The sequence below is a fragment of the Ambystoma mexicanum genome, chromosome 7q (genome assembly GCF_040938575.1).
Source record: "Ambystoma mexicanum isolate Mex_15411 chromosome 7q, UKY_AmexF1_1, whole genome shotgun sequence".
In the NCBI taxonomy this organism is placed as follows: domain Eukaryota; kingdom Metazoa; phylum Chordata; class Amphibia; order Caudata; family Ambystomatidae; genus Ambystoma; species Ambystoma mexicanum.
In genome coordinates this window covers 773,647,401-773,660,746 of record NC_090941.1, presented here as the reverse complement: position 1 = coordinate 773,660,746, position 13,346 = coordinate 773,647,401, and the positions used below count along the sequence as shown (strand labels likewise).

The following is a 13,346-nucleotide window of genomic DNA, read 5'->3' as shown; positions in this document are numbered from 1 at the left end:
AGTCACAAATATGGCGTCCACGGATAGGAGAAACGAGAACCCCGAGAGCCGTAACTCTTCCTGGAGGGGGTTAAAGACATGAGAAGGGTCAGATGTTCCTTCCAGGCTTTGTCACTCCAGCTAAATCTGTCAGCAAAGAATCTCTACACTGCAAACCTTGCGGCAGAGTCGAAATCCCTGCCTGCTACATATGCCTAAGGTGCATTGCTTCTCGGTTTGACGTTCGGGAAACTCTTAGGTAGAAGCAAGAGGTGCTTCCAAAAAGTTAATTTGTTTATGCCCAGGAGTTCTACAAGATTGTCGAGCCCCCGTCTTTCAGTGCCATAGGTCCCTTCATTTCCCATCTTTGCCTGAAATAGCCTCTCAGTTTGGGGAGAAATAATATCACCCTGTCTCCTCACCAGTTTCATGATCTCCCTTTCCATAGATAGAGCCTTTTTAGTGGCATAGGATATCTGGGCTCTCCAATTGATACTAGCTCAGATAGTCACTCCCAAATATTCACTCCCAAATTATTGCAATGGTACCCCATCCAGGAAGACAGTCCTCACTCTTTACCATGGCCTGTATTTGCCAAATATATGTGATTTTGATTTATGTTGCTTTATTTTAAGATTATTTTGACTGCAGCACTGTCTTTTATTATTTATTTATTGGTCACCTGCAATGAGCCTATATATATATATATATATATATATATATATATATATATATATATATATAGTGTTTTAAGGCGCAGCAAGGCAGGAGGGTGTGGGGTGGGGGGAAAGGTAGAAGAAAAGTGACGATCCTAACAGGTCATGCAACATTCATGTGAGAAGTGCAAGCGGGAGGGGAGGTGGGAAAGTTCAGGAATTGGGTGGGAGGGGGCCCATGAGAAGGAGAGTGCCAGGGTAGGCCAAGTGGACAGGGACAGGGGGAAGCAGAGAGGGAAGGGGGTCCACAAATAAGTGCAAGCTAAGGGGCTGAAATGGCTCCAAGGATGAAAGCCAGACGGCCAAGTGTAGGCGGGGGCCACAGAGGGCAAATGCAGGATGAGGGTTGGGAGGGGCAGGTCATGGGAGAAGCACAGAGGTAGACTGGGCATTTAAGTCACCAGAAATTATGAAACATTGGACACAGGATGGGTGCATTCCATGACTAAAAGGTCCAACAAGTCCTCTCGTTCCCTACCCGATGAACAATTGGCATCAATGTAAGTAGCCCGAAGGAACGCATTAGTCAAAGATGGATGTCCAAAACCATTGTGTGTTTTGAGTTAATATTAAGAGCCTTGGTGGATTTACAATCTTTCTCATGGCATGAAATGTTGAGGGCCACCAGAGTTCTGAGGATTGCTGCTCAGTCTTACTAAAGTGCAAATAACCACCAATGTCCCCCGCCTCCATGCACCACGTTTCCTGAAGAAACAGCATCTCATGGTTGAGAAGAAAGGCCACAACATCAGGGTGTCCCCTCTTCTGTTGGAAAGCAGCCACGATGCAAGAGAGCATCCCTGTCCCTTAGCCAAAAATCATGGGGGATCATATAAATGTAAGAATCATATCTCAGAATAAATGATTGCCCCTTTAGATAGATGTTCTGCTTTATTCTAATGAACAAATACAACAATAGCCTTCAGGATAAGTCATAGTTTAGGGACTAAATGTTCCATGTAGTGCTTTTGGCGTTCTTTTTTCCCCAGTGAGCAGTGTATTTCATTTCACAATTGTATTCAACCTGGGTTTTCAATTTAGGGGCGGGACTTTAAGGGATCTATTGCCAGCTTGCATGCTTGTGTGTTTGCAGTCAAGAGGCCTAGCTATTTCCCTGATCTTGCCGTCCTGCCCATTGAGTCAACGCTTGGGTTTGGGACACATTGGTCATGGCTCTCAAAGTCACATGTGGGTGGGAAGCTGAGAAAACAGGTCATTGTGAATGAAAGCAGAACATGGTTATTCTGTGATTGAAGTGTAAAGGTGATGTCATGGCCTTAGTATTGGCACTTCTTTTATTTGAAAATAACAGTGGTGTCTCTTCTCAGCAGATGTGTGAAGGTGTAAATGGGAGCGTGAAGCCGGTTCCGACAGGGGTGCATTACAGTATATTGGTGAAACCCAGGACATGGGTGCAATAGTTTAAATGGGAGTTCTTTTCACAGGTGTGCGTTGCTTTCGATGGGAGAGCATGGCAATCACCATCAGTGTGTAATACTTTAAATGGGAGGGAGCTAGGACTTGTTCAGCATAGATGCGATAGTCTAAATGGGAGATAGGCAACACCTTTCATAATTGTGAATTACTGCCCGTGGAATAGTACTGACACTTTGCCTTGGCATAGAATACTTTAAATGGGAGAGTGCCATTACGTCTTGCCATGGGTGCATTGGTTTCAATAGGAGAGTGCAAGCACTGCTCAATGAGAGTGTGTCCTTCTCAATGGGAGAGCATTGCCACTTCTCAGAAGAGGTGCAGTTTTTCAATGGAAGAGTGCTGGCCCTTGGTATAAGGGGTGCATTCATTTCAATGGAAAAGTGTGGCATTTCTTATCGGGGGCTAATATTTTCAACTGGAGAGTAGGGGACATCTCAGCAGGGGTGCACTACTTTCATTATGGGAGACCTGACATTTCTCACCTTTGGTGGCATGGTTTATAGGGGAGAGTGCAAGAGGCATGAGTTCCTCCCGATGGGCGGGAACCAACCATTCTCATGAAGGCGCATTGCTGCCAACGGGAGAGAAAGGGCGCTTCTCAGCAGGAGTGCGATGCTTAAAATGGGCGGTCCTTTGCCGCGTTGAGTGGGTGAGCCTTTGTGGTCTTGTGCAGCACTTCTGGGTGGAAAGCACTTGCTATTGATAATTGAGTAGCTGCGCTTCGATCTTTCCATCTAAAGCGTTCAGGTAAGTCTACAGGGGTGTACCCAGACAAGAGCCGGCGATTAGTTGTGAAGCGCTCCAGTGACTTGTCATCTGCCATTTTCAAAGGAAATGTCTTGAATGGTCTGTCACACAGGTGAAGCACATTCGTGAATGGAGAGCGGCCTGTGCACAAAAGCGAATGCATTAAAAACAAAACAACACAAAATGCCAACCGGGCAAGGTAAATAAAGTACCAAAAAAGAGAGACTACCAATCAGTGCCGCTGCAGTAAGACCAATCGCAGCTGACTACTTTAAGAAATGTGTCTCCTTTCTGCAACATTTAAAAGGGCAAATTGTATGCCTTGCAAAGAAGCAAGTTATTCACTTGTGAAATTGAAATCTGATTTCTGCCTCCAGCAAATGAAAGCAGCTTTGAATGCCATCAAAATGTACTTCTAATGTCTTCAAGCCAATAGTTCTGGGTTCACAGTAATTGCATACCATTTATTTAAAAATGTACTCCAGCAGCATGTGCCTGTTACTTAAAGCGATGGAGCAGGCCCCGGCCATATGTCTTGTTTCTAAACCTGGGCCGACACGACATAGCATCGGCTGTGGCCTCCGCTCCGTCACTTTGCAATGCAATTCTATGCAGTGTTATTTGAATAACATAAAATAACATATATAATGTTATTTATGTTATTTTCCACGTGAAGAACTCCTGTAAACCATGCCGTTTTGAAACTCAGTGAGGCAGGCGTCTTAGACAAGCTGAAAAACAAATGGTGGTACGATAAAGGGGAATGTGGACCCAAGGACTCCGGAAGTAAGGTCAGTCGCTGCAGTTTGGGACCTACTGTTGTGCGCGCAAAGCAGTGAGGGAGCAATGCAAGAGCGTATATGGAGATAACGAAAATGGCTGTGTAGGGACGCTCATGACAGCAATCGCAGTAAAAGGCTCCACACTAGTCTGTTGTCTATTTCCATTGCACCAATGGCTAATTTAATGAAGCACTATCCCTATTTTTGATAGAAGATACACTTTTGTAGCAAGCTACCACGTTTGAGACGTACTCCTAGAAAAGTAAATGCCTTTTCATTGTTTTATTTGCGGGCAAAGCATTTGCATATTGTATTTTCAACAAGAAATGCAGGAAATAAGCATAGTAGAGTGTAAACCATTGCCTGCCCCTCATAATGTTTTTTTGTGTGTTTTAGTTAAAGAGAATAGTGCATTGTTAGGTTATTGACTTGGTGTGCCTTTAATTTTCTTATAGTCAACAATGATTATGAAAGATCAACAGCTAGTGTATGATAGATTTTAATAAGCACAGCAGGGCCAGGTTATACCTTAGTCACTGGGTCTATTATTCAAATGAATATCTAGCTGGAGTATCTAGGTCAGCTGCTCATATTGGAAAAAGAGAAGTAATATTGCATAAAAATGCACACACATGCACAGGTGCTGATGGGATTCTGACATAGTCCGCCTGTTCACTCAGAGTGTGGATTGAAGAGAAAGCCAAAAGCCGACCACGTCTCGGGCATCACCGGCGATCCACTGCCTATGGGTAGATCATAGTGGAATATGAGAAGCGGGTGTCTCCCCGCACTAGACCCCAGAGAAGCAGAGCAGCAATGGTTGCAGGAGCCTCAGTCACAACATTGCCCATAAGTACTGGCACTGGGTACACATCTTCTTCCATGTGAGCAGATGCAGGGCAGCTCAGCCTGCCCGCATTCCACTTTGCTTCAGCGCTGCCCTGCCTGCATTCCACTTTGCTTCAGGAAATAGTATAATAATTATAATTAGCGCTGTACAGCCGGTCCAATAGCACAGCGAGTAAAGTGCTCGCTTTGACATCCTAGCAGAGGCTGGTGATGCAGGTTCGAATCCCAGCAGAGCCAAACTCAGCGTTTCATCCTTCCGAGGTCGATAAATGAACACCACACGCCGTGGGTAATAATAAGCTGCGCTCAGATACCTGGGGGTTTGCAGCGCTATATAAATGCTAAATTATTATTATTATTATTATTATTATTATCATAGGACATATTTACATACATTACTATTATTACCCAATCAAAATTGGTACTCATTCATCGACCTTGGAAGAATGAAAGGCTGAGTTGGCCTTGCCGGGATTTGGACCTGCAGATCAAACCCAGATCCAAGCAACAAGTGTTTAACCCTCTGAGCTATCTTATCAGCAGCACTGCAGAGGGTCCAAGCCTATACAAGGCTTTCTGACCATTCAGCACTCTGATTGCCCAGGCAGGACTATTACTAGAGTCACTCACCTGAACACCTCAGTGCATGTGGCGAAGAATGTATTGGAACAAGCTCTAGTATTTCAATCAAAATCCATATCTATTCAGCCCTCACTACTGCTACAGGTCGTTGTGCCAGCCCCATTGTCTAAAACACATCTCAACATTGAACCATTGGAATTGCTTTAGGAAGACTCATTCACACCTGGTTGCCCAATCTTCTTATTCCAATTTCCTTTCATCCAGATGTGTGTTATCCCAATTATTCTTTCCTCTTGCATTGTGGTGGGTTCACGTTTGTCACATCGCTTGACAGGCACACAGTGTCTTCCAACTCCCTTTGTCTTGGCAAAAGAAAAGTGTTGTTTTGTAAGATGCACACTTATATGACATTGGTGAATTGTTGCCCAGAGAGACATTTAGTTGAAAATGACATTGAGATGTTGTGCTTGGAGCCTGAATGCTTTCTGTTCCTAGACTTCAGTGTCGCAGTGGTAGTCATCATAGAATGAGACATTGCAGTGTCTCTGATGTATTGGAGTACATCTCAATGTCACTGCTTAGGAATGCCAATAGAGCCTATGCCTCAGTTTCTTTGTGGACAGGTTTATTTGCCTTAAAAGTGTTGAATCTGGTTCAAAACCACTTTTTAAGGAGTTCTGGCAGCAGCGTTAGGTTATCCGTGGAGTGGTGTTTTTTACTCACGATGCTGGGTCTAGAGTTGGCTTCTTCAAGAAGGGGGAGACAGCGGCTGTTTATATTTATTGGGAGCCAGTAGCTTGCCCTTGTCAAGCGATAATGAAGAAGCACAAGTTGGACACAGTTTTTGTGCGCCTGGTTCAAAGTTACAGTGATGGTCAGAGAGCCCTGTTTTAAGGAGTGAGCGAAGGATGAAAGGTTTTAGGTGAAAGAGAAGTGGGCTTGTGATGTGCCAGCCGAATTACCAGATTGATGAAGTCATCTGGGGTGATCAGATGATCTGGTTAAGTGACATTTGGAGAGATATTGCGGATGCACCATACTTCCCAACTATAGGTTCACGAATCAGAAAAATATAGACCGTTTCTCGAAAACAGATGGAAAGCTGAAGGACGAATAGTCAGAAAATGGGGCTTTGTTGATGTTATGGAAACCATTGGGTCCAAATCCCCTTTCTTTTTCAGAGATGTGAACTGAGCAGTAGAGGAGGGGGAGGCGGATGATGGCCATTGGAGGGCGTGGTCCAGGTCCATGCTGTCAATGGCAGCAGAGCAGCAGCATATGTGAGAGGTAGCGGCGCAGTGCTTGGCTTTGACCCCAAAAATGAGAGGAGGCAGCCAATGAGAAAGAAACAAGAGGAAGGCGTTAGGTGGTATTTGGCCATGGGTGACCAAGTGGCAAGAGGAGTAAGGTACGGGAGTCATGAGGGTATTCCCCGTATTAAGACTGAGGCCAAGAGCGGGCAAGTTGGGGAGGATGTGTTGAGGCAAGCAGCAGGGGGAAGAAACATAATCTGTGGAACCAGGGTCCTACAAAAAGGTACAGTTTAGGACAATTTGTCAGGTGGAAAATCAGGAGAAACATTATTGGGAACCAGCTTTCAGTTTAGCTGCATCGATCTGGATACTGACTGGTAAAGAAGTGGCCAATGTGAGCTCAGCAATAGCATGGAATATGTTGTGGTACATGAAGATCCTAGTGGTACAGTCCCTTTCTGCTTTAAAACACTTTTGTGTTATGTATTCAACACAGAGCTGTTCCCCGGGTTGTTGGTGTTTTTGAAGGCTCCCTCCGTGATCCTTTCTGTTCACCGCGCGATTTTGATGTGTAGTTGAATATTATCAATGAAGAATACAGCATGCTCCCTGGAGGTTGTGTGGCATTTGGGGTCGAGATGTCTTGCACATCGCCCATCACCTCATTCTATGCATATCTCCTTCACACGCCATCACCATGCTCATTTGAGATCGTTAGGACGTGATGGGGAACATCCTTCCTGTGGATGCATTAAAACATCCTTTTAAGCAAATTTGTGAGTGCTGAATAGAAACTGAAATACTACAATAAATGCACAGGACAATATGGACACACCATTTACATGCAGACCAGAAAAGAAAGCAAATCACGCCAATAAAGATGATATAGAAACTAAAAGACCAACTGAAGTTACATGTTATTGACTGTTACTCCATGAAAAGTTGAGCTTGGGTCAGTGAGCAATTACTCTATTAAAAGGATACATATGTGTGTCATCTATCGCTGGCTTTCTTAGTGATAATATTGTCCTTTGACACATGTGCTATTTCATTAATTATAGAATAAAGTTGGGTACATCTTAACTGACACTCAGTGCCTGGAAGAGTTGATTGAGGTGTAATTTAACTGAGAACTGATGCTGAATGGGGAAGCTACAGGCAGTAACATAAGACAGACTTGCCAGTGAGTGACTAATAACATCCTTATACTTTTGCAACACGACAAGTAATCCTTAGTTGTTTGCAAGAGAAGGCCTGTCAGACTGAGCATTTGACAGTTTCCATTGATCGTGTGTGATCGGAAGGGAGTTAGCTTTGCTTAAACAATAGGTACTGGCAGCTTGCAGTAGGTGAAGAAGTTATTCTCCATATGCGACATTTCATGAGCTAACCTCCACCCTCCTGTTTCCCCAGGACAAGACGAGTGCCTTGAGTCTGAGCAACGTGGCGGGAGTCTTCTACATTCTGGTTGGCGGCTTGGGCCTGGCCATGCTGGTGGCTCTGATAGAGTTCTGCTACAAGTCCCGTGCAGAGGCGAAGCGAATGAAGGTGGCAAAGAGTGCACAGAATTTTAACCCACCTTCCTCGCAGAATACCCAGAATTTAGCAACTTATAGAGAAGGTTACAACGTATATGGGACCGAGAGTGTTAAAATTTAGGGGTAGGACTTAGGCCTACTACAGTGAGTGGGCGGTGCATTTTGTAATGCAGTGTCGTGTCTGTCGAGTGGTTATGCTTGCTGCTACAACAGAGCTTTATTTTTTGAAACATTTCAGTGCACAGTGGTTGCATTTATGTTTTTTTCTTTTTTTTGGCTGCAGACGTACAGTATTTGTATGCTAATAGACATCTGCATTGCAATATGTTTCCATGGTGCAGCTTACTTCCTGAAATCATTGACTTCACTGAAACATTAGACCGGAAGGAGTAGTGTCAAAAGGAAAATAAGAGCATGTCAAGTTGCCCAGTGGCTGTTCTGGAGTGTCTGCATAAAAGGCTGAGTGCCTACTGAGATTGCATCTCGAGAGAATGAGTGTCCTACACAATATACTGGATCCCAAGTTATTATCATTCTATTTACACGAGTCTGCCCTGTGTATATCTAGGCAGAGTGCATAGGTGACTTTGGGTGAACTGAGCTTATTCTTAGCCAAATATAACTACGTTATAATTAATAGTAGGCAATGAGTTTCACACATATGCACGCAATTTCAATATTACCATTCGTGATTATGGATCATGCATGACCATGCGCATTGAGAATACATGTCAATAAAGATGGTTCACGCTCCCGTCCCACTTACACCACATACTTAATGCAGTGAAGAACTAATTTTTTATAAATCATTTGTTACACTAACTAGGATTCCCCAGGAAATCGTTCTCCCAGTTCCCTCCAGTTGCCGTTATCGCCCATCATGGCTTGGAACCGATTTAGTTGTACCCGTACATCGGTAGAAACATATCTGTCCATACCAGCATGGTAGAAATAGTTCCACATTTAAATATGCCATGAAAAATGCCTACAGGTAAAAATAAAATGATACAACGAATTTTATATTTAAAGACAGCAATAATGAAGAAAGTAAAACAAAAAATCTAAATCAGTCCTAAGGAGTCCATTTAAAAAAAAAAAATGATATATTTACAAGGAATAGGGGAAATATGCATGGTAAGCTGATATGTTAAAACAGGGGTACACTCATCATCGAAGCACCCTGGAGATGTGCCTTCAACTGATGCTCAAACAATATACTGTTACTATGAAAATGTACCCGTAAATATTCAGCATTATATCCAACGACTGCACATTTCCACCCTTTTCTCACTTTTTTGCAGTTTTACTGCGAGCCCTTCATTTAAGTTGCCCCCTATCTCTTTGTGTGCCATGCTCAAGCTCACACAGGGGTCGTCCTGTGTGCTGTCTTCAATGTAGGAGAAAGTTATATTCAATTCAATGCATGCCTCCTTACTCTGTAACTAAGTATTGTCTTGTAACAAGTGCCACGAGGTCCTCGGACTGTTGTGCGCTATATAAATACGAATAAAACAAATTCGTTTTCTTTTTACAGTGGGTATATTCCAAGCGTTGTTCTGACTCTGTAACACAAGAACGGTCCCAGCTGTGCCTAGCAATCCCAGGCCGCAGCAACAGCACCCCAATTACAGAAGTGCAAAGATTCCCTCAGCGCCAGATGCCAGAGATTCTGGAGGCTTACCCAGAAAACGGGCAATTGCAGTTGATAAGAGGCGCTGTATTACCAGAAAGCATAAGACTTAAGAGCAGGGATGTCCTAGCAATTCCTATTAACTCTATTGACCAGAAGGTATGTTCGGGATGGCTACTAGGAGAAATGAGTTGATCAGGAAAGGGCCAAATGGGGGTAAGAGGTAGCAATGTGGAGTTGACGAAAGTCGGAGCAGGCCCAAGGACGCATAGGGGATTAGATCCAGGCTTGATTGCATGCCATATAAAAAACATACATCTTGACACTCACTAATTCTGACATGTCAGTTTAGGTAATTGTCAATGTCCTTGTGCAGTGTAATGGTGTGTTCATCCTGCCATACAAGTTGTAGTTGGCCGGTGATGTGATTGCGATTTGCCAGCCCAATTTCCTCGCCTTCTTCATTTTAGCCTCCAGAGCGTTAATGTGGGAAAAATAATCTTTAGTGCTTTTCCTGTGATGGCTCCCAGTGGAACATGTTACCCTACTATAATATGCCGATACAATATGCAGTAGGAGAAAAAGTACCATTATGTCAGCCACCATTAAGGTTACCATGCAGGAAAATGCACTTTCACACAAACAAAATGAAATAGTATAGAATAAATAGTACAGAACAATGCTATGCAGCAAAGGTCTTAACAATCAAAATAACATTAATCATAATGTCAGATTTTTTAAACAGTTTTGGAATGATCCGCAGTCAGTACTAAGCCCTCAGAACCTCACCTTAAATGCATGTTACAATGTGAAGTCCTCAGCTATTCACAGTCATCATACATGTGTGTTTTATCACACATGTAAGTGTGTCCAGATATCTCACCATGAGCTGTTCACTGATCTCTGCAGACAGAATTATCCTGGCCTGTGAGCGAATGGGAAGTTTGGTGGGAGCCAAAGAAAAGTTCAGGCTTGTGGATGTTGGTGGAGGGTGTTACCTATGGAAGCCATAAAAGGAAAAAAAGGACAGTTGCCAGCTGGAAATAAAGAGTACATTTTTCTTTCTATCAAAACAAACTGCCCCTCCAGCTGCAAACAATTAGCTCGGCAAATGGCGCTTGGTTCCTTCACACTCGTACTAGCAAACAATGCTGTGACCTTTCCTACTCACTTTCTAATGAAACGTCCCTCAGCTGCCATGGACCTCACTCAAACCTAAATGTGCGAGAGATGTATCACACGGTGAATGCCCTGATTATGCCCTTGCTTATGAGTTCCCCACATTAGCTTTACTGAGGTCTCCCTAGAGAATGAATAGCTTTATCAATCCAAACATTCATGTTGGTGCTGCTTGCACAAATTCAATCTTCCTCTAGCCAAGTATGCCAAAACAAAGAAAAACCTGCTAGCACAGATCGAAGGGAAATGGATGTAAGTGCTCAGACCCTTCAGCCACAGGAAGAGAGGTTTGGCAGTGGAACCTGAAGGTTTGGGATTGGTTAATGGCAGTGTTAGACGGGTAAGGTAGAGTCAAGCAGGAAGGCAGCTGATTGTAACAATTCAACGTAGTTCCTTGTTGATTAAAGCCCCAAGCATACACAAGAAATCATTTACTGGAAATAGAAAGTGTCAATTCTAAACAAAGCCTAGTTAAACTATCAAAGCGTAGGTCCTTTTTGGCGGTAGAATTCCAGTATTTCTGGAGTTCAGCTGCGGATATCGTGGAGGATCACGGGCCCGCACTATGAATTATGCAACTATTCAAACGCAACCTTCATCAACTAGATCATCCAGATGGATTTGCTAATTGACCAGTTCCCTGTACATTAACAATAACATGAACAAATGCAGATGTCTAAATATTGTCATGTCTGTGGTTGTCGTTCTGTGGTTCCGGAGCACAGTGGGACCATTGTAATGCTTTCTTTTTTCTTCCCTTTTGCTGAAATCTAGCTGACCTTTTCTGAAGCCATACGAAACAAAGCCAGACTGTCCATCACAGGAAGCGTAGGGGAAAACGGCCGTGTCCTGACGCCGGATTGCCCGAAGGCCGTGCACACTGGAACTGCATTTAGACAAAGTTCAGGATTGGCTGTAATTGCATCAGATTTACCATAAAAACCAAAACAATTACTGAGTGCCTTAATCAAACAGTGTTGGTGACTGATGGAAATACAGCACAGACTGTGACTCTGGACATGGGAGTGTCGCGGTCGCGGAAGAACGAACGATTTGGCTGAGAGCGGGAAGTACGTCCAAAATGCGCCAGACATCATCAGCAACAATGTGTGCAGAAGCTCAGCTCGGAAACCCAAACTCAGATTTTATATCAGGAAAATTCATAATTTCGTTTTTTTTTTTCCGGGGGGAGGGAGAGCGTGGGCGGTTAGATGAGAGTGTATAACTATTAACAGCAACAAATTTCATTTTGGGGGACTATAAACTAATAAGACTTGCCACTTAGCGCATTAAACTGTGAAGTCATACTCAGAAAGGACAGCACTTGGTCTCTGTTGTAACAAAGAGGGAACATAGCTATAGAAGTCAATGAACCTGCTAACCTGTGTCTCAAGAACATCCATGTATACTATGGACGAACATCCAGTTGAAGAAACAAATCACGAAAACTGTGATCAAAAAATAAAAAACATGTAAATCCTGTGAAAAATAAAGAAGTTATTTACGTTTTCATTGAAGAAAGAGAAATATGAAAACATGCTTGCTTTTTAACTGATGTAAATTCGATAGCAGAAACACTATTCTTTTTTCTAACCATCTTAGGGAACAATTCATTGCAATAATTGATATAAAATGCCATCACTGTAATAAAATTCAGAGTTTTTTTGATAAAAGTCGTTCGTCATCCTCTTCCATTTACTGTTACATCATCCTGTTGCATCATTCAGTGTTCCACAGATTGCATTTGTCTAACTACAAAAAAGAAAAATGTTAGTGTATGACATCAGTCCGCAGTGTAGAGTCCCAAGAGACTACGGGTCACCCATGTTAAAAAATATTATTTATAATCTTGTTCTGTGTAAGAAGTTGTGGTTTTTGTACCCACCAAATCGAATAAAACACAAAACGTTCTTATAATATGTCCAGAGCTTGACATTGTTTACTGGTCCGAAGGGGCCGAAAGCGAAGGCATCGAAGAGCGAGCGGCATTACCTTGATCCTATGGGGTGCATGAATATAGGTCGACGAATGATAGCTATTGTGGTGTCTTCATAAGGGAGGCCTCTGCAACCTGAGGCTCTCACTATGGTGTGGCCTACGGCTACCATGATTCCTTGCCATTGACTATGCTGGCGTGGGCCGATGAGACTTGTAGGCCAACACGTCTGGAGCGCCACGTATTAGCAATGAATGTGCATCAACTGACATCACGCCACCTCATCACATTGTTCACCTCCTCTTGTCACTGCTAACTTCATCACGAACTCTGCTGTTTCACTGTGCAACTATTGTCACCATCTAAGAAGGTAAGGTGTGTTATGTCCTGGCCAGATTTCAAAGGTTTTGCATAGACTGGCCCATGGGGTGGATGGAAGAGACACAGAGTTATAACATAGGGACTGCATTGAAGGGCATGCACAGATCAGATTTTCTGGAAAACCACAGGATATGTCAATCATTTCGTTAAACTCTACTGCACGAAAATGTAACTTGTAGGGCTGTCCAGAACACCTGAGATGTTTCTGCTGCTCGGGGGAAGGGCTAGCATCCCCCACAGTGGTTCAAGACAGAGATGCACGCGATTGGATGTGAATTGCAGGTTTGAATATCTATAAAGTGATTTAGCTTTTCTTCCTCTGCCAGTAGTCAAAGAA

The 13,346-nt window shown here is 43.3% G+C and overlaps 1 protein-coding gene across 4 annotated transcripts in view; it reads left to right on the top strand.

Annotated features, from left to right (window-relative positions):
* Positions 1–12,611, top strand: part of GRIA4 (glutamate ionotropic receptor AMPA type subunit 4) — a 1,206,498-nt gene extending 1,193,887 nt beyond the window's left edge. Inside the window, exons 14-16 of one of the 4 annotated variants that reach the window (XM_069640740.1) lie at positions 3,556–3,670; positions 7,759–8,006; positions 11,467–12,611. In XM_069640740.1, the coding sequence (XP_069496841.1) occupies positions 3,556–3,670; positions 7,759–8,004 (361 nt within the window). In that variant the 3' untranslated portion in view covers positions 8,005–8,006; positions 11,467–12,611. The remainder of the gene's footprint in view (positions 1–3,555; positions 3,671–7,758; positions 8,007–11,466) is intronic. The other 3 variants (XM_069640738.1, XM_069640737.1, XM_069640739.1) reach the window with 3 other exon arrangements.
* Positions 12,612–13,346: the final 735 nt, after the last annotated feature.